General features: G+C 36.8%; 1 protein-coding gene across 1 annotated transcript in view; it reads right to left on the bottom strand.

Annotated features, from left to right (window-relative positions):
- LOC310898120 (uncharacterized protein) overlaps positions 1-19,973 on the bottom strand; it is a 515,041-nt gene that overhangs the window by 118,585 nt on the left and 376,483 nt on the right. Inside the window, exons 8-9 of the mRNA XM_083832600.1 lie at positions 2,230-2,415; positions 1,228-1,290 (exon numbers count right to left, since the gene is read on the bottom strand). Coding sequence (XP_083688726.1) covers positions 1,228-1,270 — 43 coding nt within the window. The 5' untranslated portion in view covers positions 1,271-1,290; positions 2,230-2,415. The remainder of the gene's footprint in view (positions 1-1,227; positions 1,291-2,229; positions 2,416-19,973) is intronic.

Here is a 19,973-nt window from a genome sequence, read left to right as displayed (position 1 = left end):
GTAGGACACTCCACCAAGAGGCTGTAGAGATGGAAATGGGACTTTGTGGATGGCTGATTTCAGTAGGAACTGAAACCTCCTGAAATCTCCTTATGGGAGGAGGAAGCAGACATGATTGCTACTGCAGCCTATTGTGTGCTACCTAGACTATATTCTTCTCCCTGAGTTGGGCTCATTCCTGCACAACAAAAAAAATAAATAAAAAAAAATAAAAAAAAATCCTCTTGACCAAAGAAGATCCTTTCTTTTGGCTACATAAAGAATGCTGAAGCTGGACATTAAATAAACTTTTTGGTACAAATGGTATGACTGAAGCACCAATTTAGTACTTTAACGTTCAGCTTTGTATCTTCTTGAAAGTGAACTCAGAAAGCTGTCTGAGTTTTATTTCCCTGTGGGGAACAGAGATGGCACAATGCCTGTAGCCTGTGATGAACGTTAGCAATGTAAAATACTTCAGTATCTAATGTCTTTGAAGGCTCCATTTACAGATTTTCATGCTTTGGCTAAATACAGCCAGGAATCTACTATAACTAAACTTTCACGTGTCTAAACTCTGCCTCCTGTGGTAAAACATCCCTGTGACTGCTAGCAATTAAACTCTTGAACAGGGAAAGAAAGAAATATGTCTGATGCTTTTGGTGCTAGGCAATATGACAGCATAAACTTCAGAAAATATTCCTCTACTGCAGTCATGGCCATTGAAATTTATCACTAACCATTTTCAAATATGCTGTGGTATTCAACGTGGAAAAATGTTACGTCAGAAAGCATCAGTTTAACATAACAGTAAAAAATAAATATAACCATATGCTACCAAGTGAACAGTCAGCAGAGACTGCTGACTTTTTGCATACTAAAGCCCATGAGGTAGACTGTCTTTCAGAAGAAAGGTGGAGTAGGACAACCAGGACTTGTAACTCTGATGCACAGCTGAGACAGAACTTGCTCCTTCGCAGCCTGAGCTCATAGAAAGGAGTAATTTATTCTACGCCAGCAGCAAATTATGGCACCCACCTTGACTATTCTAGGTGTACTGTGGGAAGTAGAACTCATGTTCAGGTATTGCCTCAGAGCTAATTCCCGAGCACTTAGGTCCTCCACCAGCAAACAAAAGAAGTGAAACTCTTCTGGACCACAAGCTTCAGAAACTGAGGAAAGAAATTAAGGGGACTGAAGCAGCAGTGAATCTGGAATAGTAAAAAGAGATTTTGACTCACCACTCACCTTTCTGGCTGCTACTGGTTGATACTACACGATACCTTGTCATTTATGTTGTGTCAAGGATACCTGCAGGGAACAGAAAGTCTGCTGTTCAGCATGTCTTTACACACAAATAAAAAATAAATACTGTAATACTGACAATTTAGGAAGATGCACTTGCCAGAATGTGTTTTAACATTCAGATTTACACTTCATTTTTTTCCCCTTTGATCTTCAGTTTTATTACTATACCTTTACATCTAAATGTACTTTTTCTGATTTACTAATTTGGTTGATTTTTTGGAGGTTATCTCTTGTAATGTACTTTATTTCAAAGATGGTTTGGAATTTTGGTGGCTTTTTTTTTTCTTTTTTTTGGTATCAGTGACCCTTCAGATATTTTTATACTTTTATGTGTATTTCTAAATACAGTTTATTCCACATTTCTTTACATAAAAATGGGTGGTTATTAGCATTACAGAGACAACTTGTCTACCAAGTTGACTGCAACAAAGACAAATGATCTGTTCTATGCTGCACAAACTCTCCTTTATACAAAAACACACTTATATTGGACTATCTAAGTTCATTACAATAATTTGTAATAAATAGTGAAAATGCTCATCACCCTGACATGAGATGGCTACATAATGAACTTATTTAAATTAAAGAATCATTGAAAAATGTTTTTGTTTTTTTCATTTTTAACTGTAACCTGTTTAGATAAAAATGCACCATAATTGCAAACACATTCTGAATACAAATTTTCTTATGTGTTTTCCAGTGAACAGCACAGCAATATTGCCATTAATTTCAAAGATGAGCAGTTTTGATTAATGTTCTGTTTTTTGTAAATGCAAACCAGACACGAATAACAAGGACCTAACAGGCAAATAAACCTCTAAGGGTAGGCAACTTCGGGCAAAATTATGAAATTATGCTACCAGAAGACTTACAGTAAATACCTGTTAACACACCTCCCCATTTATATTTAATCAAAACCACTACATTTAACATAATTCTTGCCTTGTTCCACGTGACTCAAGGAGACTGAAGATGAGGAAGGTGACTGTCAGCATTGTGCTCCATCAATCCCTACGCTGCCAACAAACATGACAACTTCCCTCTGGCGCAGCAGCCTCGGGGGGCTGTGTTACCTGCAGGGAATCACTGCAAGAGGCCACGCTGGGTGTGCTGCCTGTCCCAGACCTGCTGTGGGCACGGGAAAGAAAAATACATACTTAAGGCATAGAAAAGTCAGTTTTTCAGATGACATAACGCAGACTTTCAGGCCTCCATACTTGCATAAAGTTCTTAATAAATTAACTCAAGATGCCACAAAAAAGTAGGGTTGTGGTAAACAATTAATTATGCCTAAATTAGCCTCATTAGTACAAAATAATTTTTGCCAGCTCTGGAGTGTTGTCACCTTGCATAACAGAGAGAGATCAGTTACACAGACATAAACGTGTATACACAGCATATATAAATCTATATATGCTATGTATGTTGTGTAGTTATAACTGTCTGTATTTCTACTGTATTTGTAACCCTGGCCTTAAGGTACCTGAAGTTTTGACATGGACGGAGCTGGGGTACATTTCTGAGCAAATGAGAAATCACCACGTGTTTAAGCATTAATTCCTCTTTGTGCTCTGGAGGTGGCAGGGGAGAAGGGAAATGACTTAAGCTAGCATTTGATGTTTCTACACGGATAAAGAATAGTCTCAAAACTAGGCAGAGGTTTCTAATTAGGAGAAAAATAAATTTCTGGACTAGATGCCAATAAAAATGATGAGAACAAACAACATAACTTCATAAACAAATGGAAAATAAAATGAAGAAAACAATTCCAGCAGAATTATGCAGCATGGCAGAATAGAGCTGGACTTTGTCACAGGTGTCTTCTAGTCCTAGGAGCAAGGCTCCTAATGCCAGCACTAACTCAGAGACATAAAGCTGTGTCAGGAAGAGCAGCAGAGACAGCTCTCTGCATATGCCAAGGGAAACACCACTCTGTGCTTGTTGTTTCCTATACTCATTCCTCAAGTGTTCAACACTATCCCCATCAGAGACCAGGCTTGAAGGAAGGTGAAAGCCTAACTCAAACCACTATAGCCATCACTGCACTTTTATTCTGTTGACTACATGAAGACCTCTGTTCTGACATTTTTAAGTTGGTTAAAAAATACATATGGTCCATAACTGGAAATTGACCAGAAAACACTATACCTAGTTTGTGTCCATTCATTTGTCTTCATTTCAATTACAGAGGCGAAACTTTCTGAGGAACACAGCATCCTGCACAGTACCATGCCTCGGGTCATTAGGAATGAGCAGAAGTAAAAGTTGCATTCTGCCACAAGGTCAACCTTGCTGAACATTGCCTCTTTTGGATACAGAACTAATAGCTGTGGCCACTTTTCCAAAGGTGCCTTTTTTAATATGTATCTACTCCTATTGTAAAAGTATTATGCTGATATTCATGAATTTGTTTTGCCTCAGGAGGCCTATTGCATCTTTTTTTGACTGCACTATTACGCTTATTTAAATATTATTTAAATTCACATCTCATCATCCAAATATAACAAAGCCTACAAGGGAATATAAGATGATATAGAGCAAGCTGAAGTGATCTTCAATTTTTAATCCCCGTCTTCCCATCCTAAACAAAAAGGATGAATGTGTCTTCAGCAAGTGAAACATTGCTGTGGCATTATAAATTTCCAGATGGTACTAGCAATAACTGAATGAGTTCATATCTCTGATGTAACTCCCATCAAATTAATGGCACTACACCAGGCATAAATTTGCCCTAGACCTGTACAAGTCAAACACAGAAAAACGTAGTAACATCAGTTTGCTAAACCCTATTCATTATAAAAATAAAATACAGAATTTCCTAAATTCATTTTGTAAATTACTTCACCAGCATGTAATAACCTTCAGTTATGCGTTTTGTATAAATTAATAGCAGCATGTAATTATATGCATTTATTTCATTACAACTCAACTTACAATTGAACGTATTGTCATCTAAATTAACTATATAATATTTCCATTTATAATATAAAACACCTAGCTACACTAAATATTATGAGGTGTGGGGCATTGTTTTGTTTTTGTTTGTTTGTTTCCTCTAGTGACTGGACTTTACAGAAGGCATAGTCATAAAAGTAGAGAAAAGAATTCTGAGCTTAGCTGAAACGTCTAAATCACTGAGATTCTTACCATTGACAACAAAAAACTACACAAAGGGCTGTAAAAAATAAGTCACAGACATGAGATACAAACTGGAAGCAATGTACACAGAACAATGAAAATACGTCTAGGTTACAGGAAAAAGCAGCAAGAGCATGGAAATTGTACCCTAGAAATACCAGCAAATACAATGCCTTTGGCAATAATAGTTGACAAAGGAAAAGTCACTATTATTGGCAACGCTTCCAAAACTGTTTACCCTCACAATTCACAGCATGATATTTTTGGTATTTTTCTTTCTGCTCCCAACAGGTAACATTGCTGGAGACAGCCCAAGAAGTCCACATTTGGTTTGACCAAATATTTTATTTCCCCATCTCACCCACCCCCCCAAGAATCCAGCTGGGCAGACTTCACAGCAAATTCTGGAAGTCAGAGGTAAGCAGGTGTGGCTCAAAAGCTATCCCTGCACAGCCTTGAGAAAGGCCAGCAGATGTGCAATAACAATCATCATGAATTATGTTTTCAGCACAGCTCATTGCTGGTCTAACCCCTCACATAAATCAATGGGAATTTCATAGCATCGCTGAAAACTATTGAAACTCACTGCTAGAGTTTCTGTAAAGGCCTTTGTAGGAAAGGGAAGAAGGCCTTTCCTTGTAAGATTTAAAATTTCTAGTCTGCTTCATGGCAGATCCTCGCTATAAAATCAAGATCATACTTGATGGGATACTGCATCTCTGTGCTAAAGATAAAACAGATGGTATTCATCACACATATTAGCTGTCTGAAGGCTAGGCATCTAGTCTAAGCCCAACATCAATACAATGAACATATAGGCTCAGTAAGGAGCAATTGAAGCTTCCATTGCAGTTACTGAAAAGCAAGATGCGTTTTCAAAAGCAATTGATTTCAACCTTAGATAGATGTCTAAGGTACATGGAATGAATTACTCTCTCAAGGTTCTTCTCTTTCTCAACTTTGCAGGGAATATAAGTGATTTTCTTAGACTAGACACATTTTACACAGACAGAATTGGGAAAGATGGAGTGGAGGCTTTTCAGTGGAGGCAGATATTTGCACATAGTTTTTTTCTTATCATCCCACATGTATTTTTTATTAGGATATTACTTGGGTAATTTAGCTTTGAAATTTCTCCAGTTTTCAGACCTAGTGCGCTTTGTTTTGTTAAGACCATTTTCATCCAAGATTTCACAATATAAGCATTTTTCCTTGTCCTCCAGAAGTACCTGAAGGAAAGGTCCACAATGTACCAAGCTCAGTTCACACATTAAAGAATTCTCTGTTCCCTAGAGATTGCAGCAAAATGCGTGGTGAGCAACAATAAGGGAAGATGAACACCAAACAGAAAAAAGGCTCCGGGGGGACCTCATTGCAACGTTTCATTACTTGAAGAGGGCTTACAAAAAGACGGAGAGCAACTCCTTGCTCAATCAGATATTGACAGGACAAGGGAGAAGGTTTTAAACTAAAAGAGGGGAGATTTAGATTAGAGATTAAGAGGAAATTCTTCACTCAGAGGGTGGTGAGGCACCGGAACAGGTTGCCCAGAGAGGTTGTGGATGCCCCATTCTTGGAGATATTCAAAGCCAGGTTAGATGAGGCCCTGAGCAACCTGATCTAGTGGGTGGCATCCCAGCCTATGGCAGGGGGATTTGAACTAGATGATTTTTGAGGTCTCTTACAACCCAGGCCATTCTATGATTCTGTGAACTATTATAATAAATACTGTAACCATTATTGGATCTGGAGAAGCACAATCCATAGGTTTTGTAGATCAGCCCAGCAGGTTTCCCCCCATGCAGACATTTACATGGGAAGATGGCAAGAAAATTCCAAGGAATTAGACACAAAACTGCCATTATAGTTGACCAATTTTTCTTCACGTTGGAAATGTGGATTTCATATTTATTCTGACTATAGAGCTTAATGCAGTCCAGAAAACAGAAGAACCAGATCTATCCCTCACCCTGCTGACTAATAAAGTTCTTGCAGGACTGAAAATAAATAAATAAAAAATAAATAAATAAAAATAAATTTAAAAAAAGATTTTTGTCAGGGTTCCCATTTTCATTCAGGTCTTTCTGAACTCTTCTCTTGACCTAAGTCCTGAAAATATAGCAACAATATATTGTGAGATAGATTGACATAGATCGATGTATCAATAGATGGGTAGATAGATCAATGGACAGATGGATATAGATGCACCTATCTGGAAATAAATCTAGGACATATTGCCAATATCTTTATTAGACTAGGTTGTAGACATTTTTATGAGTGTATCTATATGCAGTTCTGAGTTCTTATCTCAAACTTGACCTCTAAATCTTTCTAGATATGCTCAGTACCAAGATTTAGAAAGCTGGTATCCAAACATTACCTGTCACAATACTTGTTTTTCAGTCATGGCTGAAGGCATTTTGTACTATGTCTAAATATACAGTTCTCAGGACTGCATGGTGAGGAGGGGATTATTAAAATTAATGGAATTTATATTTGTACACTGGAAAGAATAATTGCTTACTTCATGAAGTGCTGCAAATGATGAGTGACTTGAATATTATGTTAGTGAACATTCACAACATAGTGGATAATTTTGCAATTACGATTTTTGATGACATTATTAAAGCTAGGTCACTTATTGCACTAATCTCTTCTGTTATGCCTCCTGGTATAATTACATTAGTTACTAAGTACAGTGGTTTTTAAAGAAATTATGCCTGCCATTAAATATTTCACCCTTACCTATAATGAGATCAGCATTAACAAGCTGCTATCAGTACTGTAGGAAGATTCGATCAACAATGAATTAGAGCATGGAAGAGATAAGTTGCAACTAATTTATTTTTAACCATCCTTTATTTTTATCTTGTGAAGGTTAACAAAATGCATGTTTGAAAAGAAATCTTTTTCCAAGTATCCACATACAGCAAATATCCACATACAAAAATAAATATCAAGGGAACACCAATACTTCTAATTCTTCCTGTATGTACAATACATTGCACCTGCCTCAGAATTTTCTTTGAAAGCAGGAATACTATTGTGCATTAAAAAAAAAAAAAAAAAGACAGTGGAAATAATGTGCTGTATTTGGAAGTTCAAAAAAAATAAAACACTTGCAAGACATTTTTAAGAAAAACATATGGGTAAAGGTCCAATCAGATATCAAAAGCAGATAAATCAATAGGAAATAGAGATTTAGTAATCATATAGCCTTTGCAATGGAATGAAGTGGATGCTGTATTTCCTTAGAGATGCATGAATTGTAGTGTGTGAAATACTAATCCTGGGCAGGAGCAGACACCAAGAATCCAAAACCCACAAAGAAATGAGAGGAAAATATTGCTATTAAGGTTAATAAAAACTCAAGTGGGGTAATGACTCACTGCAGATGTATTGGATGAAGTTGAGAGACTGAGATGTATCACTGCAAATAACTATTAATGTCAATAAGGACATAATTTGAAACAGTTTGTGTTTCTCATAAATCTCACAGACTCTAAGCTAGTAAAATCCCTTTAGAGAGAAAGATCAATGAGTTTGCCTATTGCGCTTATATCAGGAATTAAAGAAAATTGCATGGATTCATTCAGGTGAGAAGAATATGGGTAAATTTTTGTAAGGGTTACAAGAATTGGTGTTTCTTATACTCAGAGCAAAGTATAGCAGATACTGAAGAGAAACCTCAGAAGCAATAGCCCTGGACCAGACCCCTGCTCTAGTGAGTCCAAATGGGAGTTCTGCCACTGGCTTCAGGCAGGATGAGGACATCCTATGCATGTTCACACATGCACTCGTGAATATCTGCCCAGTAAGAAACAGACTAGTAACACTGCCCAAGGAAGTAAAGTAAGGGTAAGCTATAAGACCATAACAAGTAATTATTAAATGCTTCTTCTCACCATTTTCATTTATTCAAGGCCCTCAGCAAAGCACAAAGTCAGTACATAATTGAGATACAGAAAGCTTCTCTACAGACCATAGAAGCAAGCTCTATCACTTGTTCATTTTCACCTTTCTTAAGCCTGCATGCCTCACCAGCAAGGGGCTACAGGAGAGCACAGCAATTCCTCACACCCTACCCATACATAAACTGTGAAAATCGTAAATCTCAATGGATTGAAGTGAAGCTTTGATGTTTAAAGGTTGAAAAGCTCTGTTTTACAATAATTATTTGTAATGAAAGATCAAACTGTATCTTAAGTACTCCCAGATATAAATTAAAGATTTTTCAAGGATTTTTTTCAAGGATTTTCAAAGATTTTCAACTTTATAAAGTTAAGCTTCAGGCTCTGCAAGGACAGACTATGCAAGTAGAAATTGATGTATCCTAGACAGTCATTGCTGGCCCAAAAGACAACTTAAAACCAAAACCATCATTTGTGTATTTATCACATGTATTTTGTTCAAAGATTCTAAAGTAGTCTTCCGTCCTTAAAAAATAAAAAAAAAAAAAAAGGGTGAAACTACTTCCTGCAGCTGCATTTCTGCTGCACGAGGCAGTGTTACACTCTCTGCTGCATTACATCCACCTTCCTGTAGTAGAACATAACTGATTTCCATGGGGTCTTACTTCATTTCAAATGCATACAAAGAGTCATAGAGGTATATGTTGCTTTGTGAGGGGGAAGCCATTGAAATCGCACAGGGTAAAATGATATTGTGGACAATAAAATAAACCCTGACAGTCTGTCCAGAGTAAGGAAGTAATGATTTCGTTCAAAGCTAGAAAATTACACTAACATAAAACTGCTGTTATTCCCTATAGGGTCAGCTCCACTAAGGTGAGAAAAAAGAGTCTGCTTTTAGTAAGAATTGTATTGCCCTGATGAGACCAGAATTAGAACATAAAATGATGTTTTGTGCAGCATTTAGGGAGAAAATATTAAAAAAAAAAAAAAAAAAGTGAAAGCAAGACTCGTCCTTTCATTTAAAAAACACACAAACACCGAATCAGTAACAATGAAACAAAAATCCTAAATTCAGTCACACAGCAAACCACAGGCAGTGCTCCAAAAATCTCTAAAATTTACCTTCAGCCTTACCTTTTAAAAGACGCTAATATGATGTACAATACAGACACATTAGATTTAACTATTTCCCACTATTTTCTGCCATGTTTACACTAGAGTGAGGAAGCATTTGAATTGATTCTCTTCTTAAAACCTCAGGAGATTGAAAAGCTTTTAAAGAAGGCTTTTTGCACACTTTCATATATTTGTTTTCATGTCTCTCTGTGCATCAGCTATTGTATATCTTCATTATTTTTTAGCAAGATTTTAACTGACAGCCACCTCAAGACTACTTAAATAACAAGGTGAAAAAAGAATGGTTACAAAGAGCTGACTTCACACTTGATCTCCCATCTCTCTTTATACGTGTCCAATGCCTTTTCATGTTCATTTGAAATTGAGGTAAGTACAAATTCTGTGCTTATTCCAAGACCTTATCTAATCCTTTTATATGGATGGCAACCCTTCAAAGAAAGGACTAAAAAACTGTACAGTGTTTTAGAGATACTGATACTGTTTGGTATCCTATTCTAGGAAACTTTACTAACAGTAGATTTACTGCAGCACACTATGACCCATGATTCTTCAATGTAGACACTGCTGGTTTGCTGTGGTTTTGTTGTTGTTGTTGTTTTGTCTTCTACTTTTATTACAGATAGCCTTGGCAGACATATTTACGTGCCTATATCATTTGTCCTAGCACACTGAATGTAAGAGATAAAGATCATCTGCACTACTTTGTGTTTACTCACGTATATATAAATACATATATATATATCCAGGTATCTAGCCAAAGTCACGTGTATTGTCAGAACTGAAGACTCTCACGGAATTGCTTCTGAACTACCAATTCATCAAGAAAATTGATGCTGGTTTCCTAGTACTGACCTTCCAACGGTGTAGATTTTTTTTTTTCTGCTTAAAGCAGCACTTTCCAAGGAAACAATCTTCATAACTTGTTCACAGCAATGTTTGGGGATACATTTCTGTACCTTCAATGACTTTGATCTACCCTGTCAAGAGGAAAGCACAATAATACACGGCCATATTGCACAGTACTCTATATCAGTGACTTTTCATGGTATTCATTGGAGTGAGCATATGGCACTGCTTTAATCAGGCACAGAGACAATAGACATTCAGAGAGGTAGGCTCAATTAGTAGCTTACTCCTGGCATAAAGTCATACTTTCATTCATTATAAGGCCAGGAAAGACACCAGTGATTTTGAGGTCTGACTCCTATACACTACAACTTCCTGAAATAATTCTTGTTTGGAGTGGACGACATCATATAGAAAAATACTGAATCTTTATTTTAAAACTTCTTGAAAACCTACCACAACCACTAGCAAACTGATAAATGCTGATCCTAGGTTTAAACTCAGAAAGCAGCAGGAATTGGGGTCTCTTATCTTTGACAAAGAAATATAATTGCTTAAAAGTTGTGAAATAGTAATAGGCATCACATTGAGTCTTTGGTGAGCTGTGACAATCATCCCAAAAAGTTTATATGTAGCTCAGGGAAGACTGCTATTGTGTTGATAGCTGGCTAAAACAATGTTTCTTTTTCAGTGAACACAAATGCAACGATCTCTTAATATTTTCTTATCTGAATTCAGATCATACCTGGTGGATTTCTCCTAGGAATGGATAAGAGTTACCTATTGACCTTGGAGGAACCAAGATTTGGTTCATTATATAGTAACAATTTTCACTATTTTGTGTTAATGTAATATTTAGAAATGTAATACACACATTTTTTCTGCTAACCCTGTTCAGCCTGATGAATTGAAACAGATTTTAAGATACCATGAGTCTAATATTGTGTTCCTGAAGATAGCGGTCTGTAATGACAGCACATACTGTCATCAATGTTTTGCAACTGAAATTTTAACACAGCCACATCATCTTGCAAGAAAATCCCCTCCTTCTCTGACTCATTTCAGATAAGCTCACAAAGGTAAATATATCAAATAGGGAATACTCTTCTTATAGAAATATGTTTTTATGAAGAACTTGTTACCTTTGTGTTCCTAATTTCAGATTCAATCTGCCACCATTTTTAGAGCCAATTCAATCCTGCAAGTCTCTAACATCTTGAAAGGATGCTTTGGGACTGCATCATCTTCTACCAGGCAAAACCAGCTTCAACATAGGACTTCAGTATTAAGGCATACAGAACAATTGAAGGGGCAGCTGTAGCTCTAAAGTGCTCAGTAATTTTGTGTGAGTAAAACTGGACAAGTGCACAAAAGGGAAACAAAATACATGGAAGCCACTGTTTCTCAAATGCTCAAAATTCATCCTCTTTTTGCATCCATGCGTGCATTTTCTGACTGTGCCTGGCCACTGACCTAAAATATTTCATTCCAAGTTTTAAAAGAAGAGTATTCCCCACTTTTTTTTTTTTCCATTTCTGTTAGTAGGTAGTAACAGGCAAAGACCAAATAATACTTCAGATAAGCTATTAACAATTTCACTTGATGGCAAAATGTATTTATTCAGCTGACAGTTTGGCCCATTTAAAGAAACATCCTGTGCCAATTGGTACGAAGCAAAACCTTCAGGATTTTCTGACACAGAGGTACAGATTGTGGCAGACCAGGGTAAAACTTTTGATGATTTTTTATATATTCTATAACTAATTCAATAAAAGTACTTATGAAATGAGAAGCTCTAGAAACCACTTACCATATCAGCCTTTGGGTATTGTATAATGGTTTTCCATTATGGAATGAAATTAAACAGTTATAAAAAAGCAGTAATTTCATAGTTAGCCACCCAGAAACTTGGGCATGTTAAAACAGCATTTTAGAAAATTACAGGTAATATTATTCCTTCGAATTAATATCATTTCTCTTAGCCTCTTAGGACAGGAAAGCTCAAAGAATTTTGCAGGAGTTAATAGTTATAGAGAGTCATCATGATCAGCCTTAATCTCAGAAATGAAACTGAAATGAAACAAAAGTACATGTAATTCTATACAGGAACACATGCGTTGATAAATAAGAAATGAATGGCTGTTCTGACATCTCATTATAATTGTTCACCCTATGGTCTCCTGAGAAATGAGAAGAGGAAACATATGGTTTTATATGGTACGTGAAATCTACACCAAGAGCACTGAAGCCTCAAGTGTCTTCTGAAAATAATGCCCAAAAAACAAATCCACATTAAACAATGAAACACTCACAAATTCCTTTTTATTTTATCCTTTCATCCATGAAGGCTTATCTTCACTACATTCACTGATTTTAATGGAATTTGATTGTACCCACTTTAGTGCTTGAACTGACTGATGCATAAGAAAGAGCCGTTGACTTAGAACATGCATCCTCACTGCCTAATTGTGCAACTTTTTCTAAGTCCTCTTCTCAGAACAATGATACATATAGCAATAACACTCTTCCTACAGAAGAAACCTTAATCATCCAATCAATAAAGATAAATTAATATTAACAATCATAAAACTAAATGAACAATGTTTTTACAATAAAACTCTAATTTCAGTGATACAAAGAGCTTTACTCCAGAAAGGATAATGTTAAATATGATTCTGAGCCTTCAGGCCCGCCATGAGACTGATATAAAAGGTGAGCAGGTATTATAATGGTGAACACTGCGCAAAATCACAACCTTCCCTTTGATGATTAATTCATTGTATCAACTATCAGCCATCTATCAGCAAAGTATTTGTGCGTGAACAGACTTTCGAACATGTACAACACAGTGAAGTCAAACTGAAGACGTATTTTAAATCCTTCCCTGAACTGAGGTCACAGTGATGCTGTATTTTTCAAACAAAAAATAATCACTTATTATTTAAGCTTAATTAATAAACTTTAGACCCAAGTCTAAAAGTATTTAGTGAATTTATCTCCCTTTCTAAAATATTTTCAGGGCCTTAATCATGCAGCACTTAAGCAGCAAGCTGAAAACAATACATGCTACCAAAACTCCTAAAATAGTGTGCACTATTTATGAACATATATATAATCTCAGTTTATTATTTAATGGTAATTTGATTTTATTTATAAGTTGCTATACTTCAAAAACAGTCACTTTGAAATAATACTATTTTTAGCCCTTTCAGAAGGAAGATTATATAGATATAGAGCTTGTGTAGTACATTACCTGCATGGAAAATACACTTGTTTTCATCTTTTCTTTCTTATAGGCTTAGTCAGAGTAACCATTCTGTATTTTCAAAGCATTTTGCGCCTTAATGGTTCAACCCTACAACCCACAGATTCACTTCTTGCAAGTGCATTTCAATTAACATCTTACTAACTATTTAGTATTGGCCTGTCTACTACTGTACTAATTTTCTGAAGCAACTATTCAATTTTCTGGCTCAGCAGTCAAGTTGGAAAATGGGGCCATGTTATGACACACAGCATTTCTGATAAGGCAATATAAATCTTAAAATACTGACAAATAGTTTGAGCCTTTCTGGTTGCCAGCTATGCACAATAAGCTTTAGAGCTATGTGTCCACTTACAGCCACAGTGCTCAGCTGTAGAAAGTGAAACCTAAGGAGGATTTTTAGTGAGATTTTCTGACTGCCAGGGAAGAAGTTGAAAAATTAATTCAAAATTTGAAGCCTTCCAGATTGCCTTGAAAAATAAAATATTCAGTTTTCTAATGAACTGAAGAGTTTTGTCTTTTGGGGTAAAACCTCAGAATGTGAGAAAATGTGAAAGATCTTCCTCTTTCAAAGACATGTAGTCTTTGTGCTTCAGCTTTGTCAGTGCACTGTTTAGACACAGTTTGGGAAATCTATTACACAATGTAGTATCTTTTATTACAAATGCCTCTTCATTAAATAGTACTTTTTCCTGATTTCATTACAGTAATTAATGAGGACATTATAAAAACAGATTATAACAGATGAGCAAAACTGATACTAACTATAAGCGAGAGGCTGACAATGAAAGAAGCAAAAAGACTGATCAGCAAAGAAAGCACTATTCTAGATAGGAGGCAATATAAAAGGATAAGCAAAATTTAGACTGACATACACATAACAAATTAGATTAAGAAAGATTAAATAAAAGACTTGCAGCTATGCAGAGAAAAGGAGAGAGAAGAAGAAGAAGTAAAAAGCGTGGCAGCTGTGGAGTGAAACTATGAGAGACCAAAATCAATATAATAAAGACTGGCTATCGGGAATGGCAAAATAAAAGCAGAGATTTTTGCAGCCAAAATGGAAGGAAAAATCAGAGGTTAAGGCATTCAGATGGAGGGGGCTCATCCCTAAAAGAGTATTGAACAGGCTGAAAAATCATGTCTCAATTAGCATGACTTTTTGGATCCAAAAAGCTGGCATCAGTGATGGAGAACTATCAGGTTAAATGAAAAAAAAAAAAAAATGAGAAGGGGAAAGTAACAGAAAATACAGAAGATACAGAATTAGATGTTTGTAATGGTTATTTCAGTGGTGCAGAAAAGCTATTATACAGATTTTGAGGAAAGAATATTTTTTTTCAAAATGGCAGACAAACAAATGAGGTAAAATATTATGTAGATTTACCGAAAAAGACCAAGTCAGACTAACCTGATACTTTCACATGATAAAATAACTGCTTTTCTAGACAAAGCTTTTCAGGATAAGCTTGTCGGTCTGTTTGGATTACAGCAACATATTTGGTACAGCATCACATGGGAAATTATCAGTAATATAGGAAAAAGGCAGCAGTTCAAGAACCATAACGTTGAGAAGGAACATATTAAGAGAAAAAAATAACAGGCTATGTTCTCAGTCTAGACATATTTTAATATAACTAAGTTTCTTGATGCTTCGTCTTGGTTTGATCTTAACATTTCCATTAATGCCTCAGCCAAAAATCAGTGTGATAATACAATTTGCTAGTGATACAAAATTGGAAGACATTATAAAAGGGTCTGAACATCATTCAATAAGCAAAGGACATTAAGAAATGAATTAGAATAATGGTAAGAAGCGAACAAAAGAGATCAGATGAAGTCAGCTAAAATCAGATGGAAGGATTTTCTTTTAGGAACAAATAAAAGGATTTATTACTATAAACTTGCCAGCAATGACTCTCTGATGCCCTTGTCTTCCCCACATCCCCCCAAATCAATTCAGATCTGATCCATTTAAATTGTTCCTAACAGACAATTATTTTTAATTTCTTTTTACCAATCTCCTGCAGTTGAGATCTCATATTCTCCCTGGTAATACATTACAGAAGTTATTTATTTTTCCTACTGCCAAATCTACAGTTAATATGTGTACTCATTGTTCCACCATTCAAGTCCTAAAGAAAATGATGAGTAGTGCTTGACACAGACAGACCCTTTAAAACCCTCCTCAGTTATATGTATGCACAAGAAAGATGGATTTGGGCTGGGAATGACGCAGATGGGGGCTATTCAGATAAGAAGTATCAGAGAGTGTGTCACATGGAAAAGAAAGTAGAGAACAGAGATTAATGCTCAAGTACAATTTTGGTATAACAATAAAAGGGAATAAACTGATCATAAATGTAGGTAGTGTGGAAAGCAGACAACTTCTACCCAGGAGTGTAACTTTCCGCAAAGAACAGCATCAGAGACCCAAACCCCCTATTTCTATGATGGATCTCAATGGCTTGTTAATCAAGTTAACCCCACTACAACCTCCTTTGAGGTAGTTGTAGAGAGTGATGAGGTCTCCATGGAGAGAGATCTTCCTTTTCTCTCGGCTAAATAACCCCAGTTCCCTCAACCACTCCTCATAAGACTTGTTCTCTAGACCCTTCACCAGCTTTGTAGCCCTTCTTCGGATGTGCTCCAGCACCTCAATGCCCTTCTTGTAGGGAGGGGCCCAAACTGAACACCGTATTTGAGGTATGGCCTCACCAGAGCCGAGTACAGAGGGACAATCATTTCTCTGGTTCTTCTGGCCACACTATTCCTGATACGAGCCAGGATACTGTTGGCCTTCTTGGACACCTGAGCACACTGCTGGCTCATATTTAACCGGTTATCAACCAATACCTTCAGGCCTCTTTCCACCGAGCAGCTTTCCAGCCACTCTTTCCTCAGCCTGTAGCATTGCATGGGGTTGTTGTGCCCCAAGTGCAGGACCCAGCACTTAGCCTTGTTGAACCTCATACAGTTGGCCTTGGCCCATCAGGCCAGCCTATCCAGATCCTCCTGCAGAGCCTTCCTACCTTCAAGCAGATCGACACTACCCCCAGCTTGGTGTCATCTGCAAACTTATTGAGGGTGCACTCAATCCCCTCATCCAGATCACTGATAAAGATATTGAAGAGAATTGTCCACAATACTGAGCCCTGGGGTACACCACTAGTAACCGGCCTCCAGCTGGAAACTCCATTTACCACGACTCTTTGGGTCTGCCCACCCAGACATTGTTTTACCCAGTGAAGCGTACGCCCATCCAGGCCATGAGCAGCCAGTTTCTCCAGAAAAATGCTGTGGGAAACAGTATCAAAAGCTTTACTAAAGTCTAGGTAGACAACATATACAGCCTTTCCCTCGACACTAAGCACATCACCTTGTCATAGAAGGATATCAGGTCAGTCAAAGAGGACCTGTCTTTTGTAAACCCATGCTGACTGGGCCTGATCTATCAATTCTAGGTCCTGACCCCGGTTCAGCCAGCCACAGCAGGGAGAACACATGACAAGAGCTGGACATTAAGTATGCCCAACAAATAAAGAGGTTTGACTGCTAGGTTTAAGCATGTCTCTACATAACGTATGCGAACTGCAGATTTGAAAGACTTAAACAGTGGCTTAATTTAAGTCTTTCTTCTCTTACACAGAAAAGCCATTTACATCTCTAGTTTTTAAGTTCTCCTGCAAAGGCTAGGTGAACTAGGGCTTCTCAGAGAAACAGATACCAGAATTTCTTATCATAACCAAAGCAGTATAGTTTTCCAAGTTTGCTCTTGCACACAGATGGACAATTTTCCCTGAAGTTTTCAGGTAAATTCCAGCTTGAGGAAGACACAGTGCTTTGAAGGTTATAGCACAAGGCGGTATAGCTTAACAAATCTGTACACAGCTGAAAACAAACCCTATATGCCTTATGCTGTCAGCTGGAGGGAGGTGCTGGGCAAGAACAGTTAACAGGTGTCACTACCATCTTGACTGTGATACCAAATGATGGTCCCTAGGCCAATAATCTTGCAATATTAACAGATGGGGAAAAAATTAAATGGCTACAACTAATGGTTTTGTGAGGAGGCATGGGATATACCAGGTAATATTGAATGTATTGCATTTAGAGTAAATAAACAGGAGTCAGTCAAGCACTTCAGTTCTTCCATAATGTGCAAATCACCAGGTACCAAGCCAGGGAAATTGTAGATGAGTTCTTCCTGATCGCATTTGACACTGTAAATTTTTTTAAGATGTAAATGCAAAACAGAGTGTAAAGTGCTTAAGGATTTTGCTCGTTTCTTTGGGAAGATAAGATTGCAAGAAATAGACCCAGTTCCAATATGGAGCAATGCAGGCTGTGAATCTGACCCACAAACATCCACTTTTTTAGGAAGTTGCCAAACAACCCCAGGGTAAGTTTTAGGTTAAGCATTCTTTTGTTGTGGTTGAAGAGGAAAAACGTTGTTCAGTTATTCACTGTGGTAACAAAATACTTGTGTTTCTCATCAATGTGGCTGTTATTTTCCAGATTTGCTCAATGATACTACCTGGGTCTCCATCTTACCAAGGTCAGAATGTCAACTTTAGATGCTTCATGTTCAGTTTGTCACATAGGAGCTGAAGGGAGCACAGAAATAAAATAAGGGTTTTACCTGTGACTTTCAAAGGGGAATGCTGTCAGCTAATGACATTTTCTCAGTAGTGTTAAAACACTATGAGAACTCTTTATCTTTTTGAGACAAGTGCATAATTTGTTGGCTAGTCTTTCTGTCAGAGTCGTGCTTTAGATTACTTAAAGCTTTAAAGTGATTAAGCTGTATTATTGTGATATAGAGAAACTTATCAGTAATCATAAACTGAGTAGGGTCAAACTGTAAATTTGGACTGTGAATTTTTATGTCTTCTCACTGAGTTTCAATACAGAATCTCCTGTAGTCTAATCTGCATATGTTAAAAAGTGTAATTATGAAGCGATCCTTTATCCAGCAAGTTCAAATGCAAATATTGTCTCTTTCCTGAGTGCAGAGATTGGCTTGTGCAAGTGAATTACAGTTTAACTGAAACTACTAAGCTCTTTCTGTTTTACTTAAATTAATCTAATTATTATCTGGCTAATTAGCTTGCAGATTGACTTGTTCTGTTATTCATTAACTGGGAAATTTCTTTCTGGATAGAGAAGAATATGTGAACATCAGTCTATTTGCAGCACAAAATACTGATTAGAAACAGATCATGCTATCCAAGGAGACAGTGATAATTTCTTTTAAAAATGTCCCTTATAAGAAAACTCTTGAGTCAGTAGAAATTAGTCTATTATAAGGATTGTGAATTACTTGTCACCCTTGGAGAAGGCAACCAGTAGTAGGAGCAGAAGACAGATACAAGGCAGCCTTCACAGCTAGTATCTGGTTCTGTCCCCTTTCCACAAACCTGTCTTTCTATTTCTAGCCTTGTCTTGTTTTACAGTCTCTAATGGCATTACTTATTAAAAAAAAAAAAAAAAGGAAAAGGAAAGCATTGGGAAGAATATTATTCGCAGTTAACAAACAAACCCCAGCACAAAAATTATAAAAATGAGCCAATAAATTTTGCATCATCTTGTGCAGAAGAGATAGCAAGAAGAAAGTCCAAGCACTCTCCCTGCAGCAAAGAAGCATATTTGTGGTGGTTGTTTTATAAGCGCTGTAGCTAACTGAGGAGATCCACGCACAGTTACTTCTACTTTCCAAAGCTTTCTAAGCCATTCTTGTTATGTTTTGTTGTAAATTAAATATTTGCTATTGCAAAGTTTCAGTATAAATGAGCATAGAAGCAAAATTGACGTGCTCAACAACAATCTACGTAGAACTAAAGAAAGCCTTGTTATTTTCCATACCCTGTAAACAAAATCATTTTAATGTTACACCACTTTTTATTTCTTTGTAATCAAGAGTGCTGATTTTATAGCCTTTCAGACTCCCATCAATTATGAATTCAATACTAACCCTTGCATGAATGTCCAGGAAATAGATTGGATTTCCAATAGGAATGCTAAGATCCCAAAACACCACTATATGGTGCAAAGATTTCTGCACACTAAGTCTTCTCTGCCATTTGTACTTGGGTCCTCTAGACTTTGCTAAGGCTTCCCAATAAGTTGGTTTTAGACCCCAAAGACATTATCTCCAGACAAAAGAGGTTCAAAGAGGTGGATGCAGAAGTAGATGAGGAAAAAAAATAAAAATAAATCACAAGCTGATACATGGGCAAAGTATGAATAAAAGGGAATTTCTGAGAAGTTATTCCTTCCCATGAAATTCTCTATTATTGAACTTATCACTTAGGAAACTAGCAGAACATGTCATTCTTATTCTGTAGGTAACACCACCAAATGGAGCAGCTGGGAACTATCATGAA

The sequence above is a fragment of the Anser anser genome (genome assembly GCF_964211835.1).
Source record: "Anser anser genome assembly, chromosome: 3".
NCBI lineage: Eukaryota > Metazoa > Chordata > Aves > Anseriformes > Anatidae > Anser > Anser anser.
Note: the sequence above shows the minus strand (reverse complement) of the source record. Positions and strands in the feature narration are given on the sequence as shown.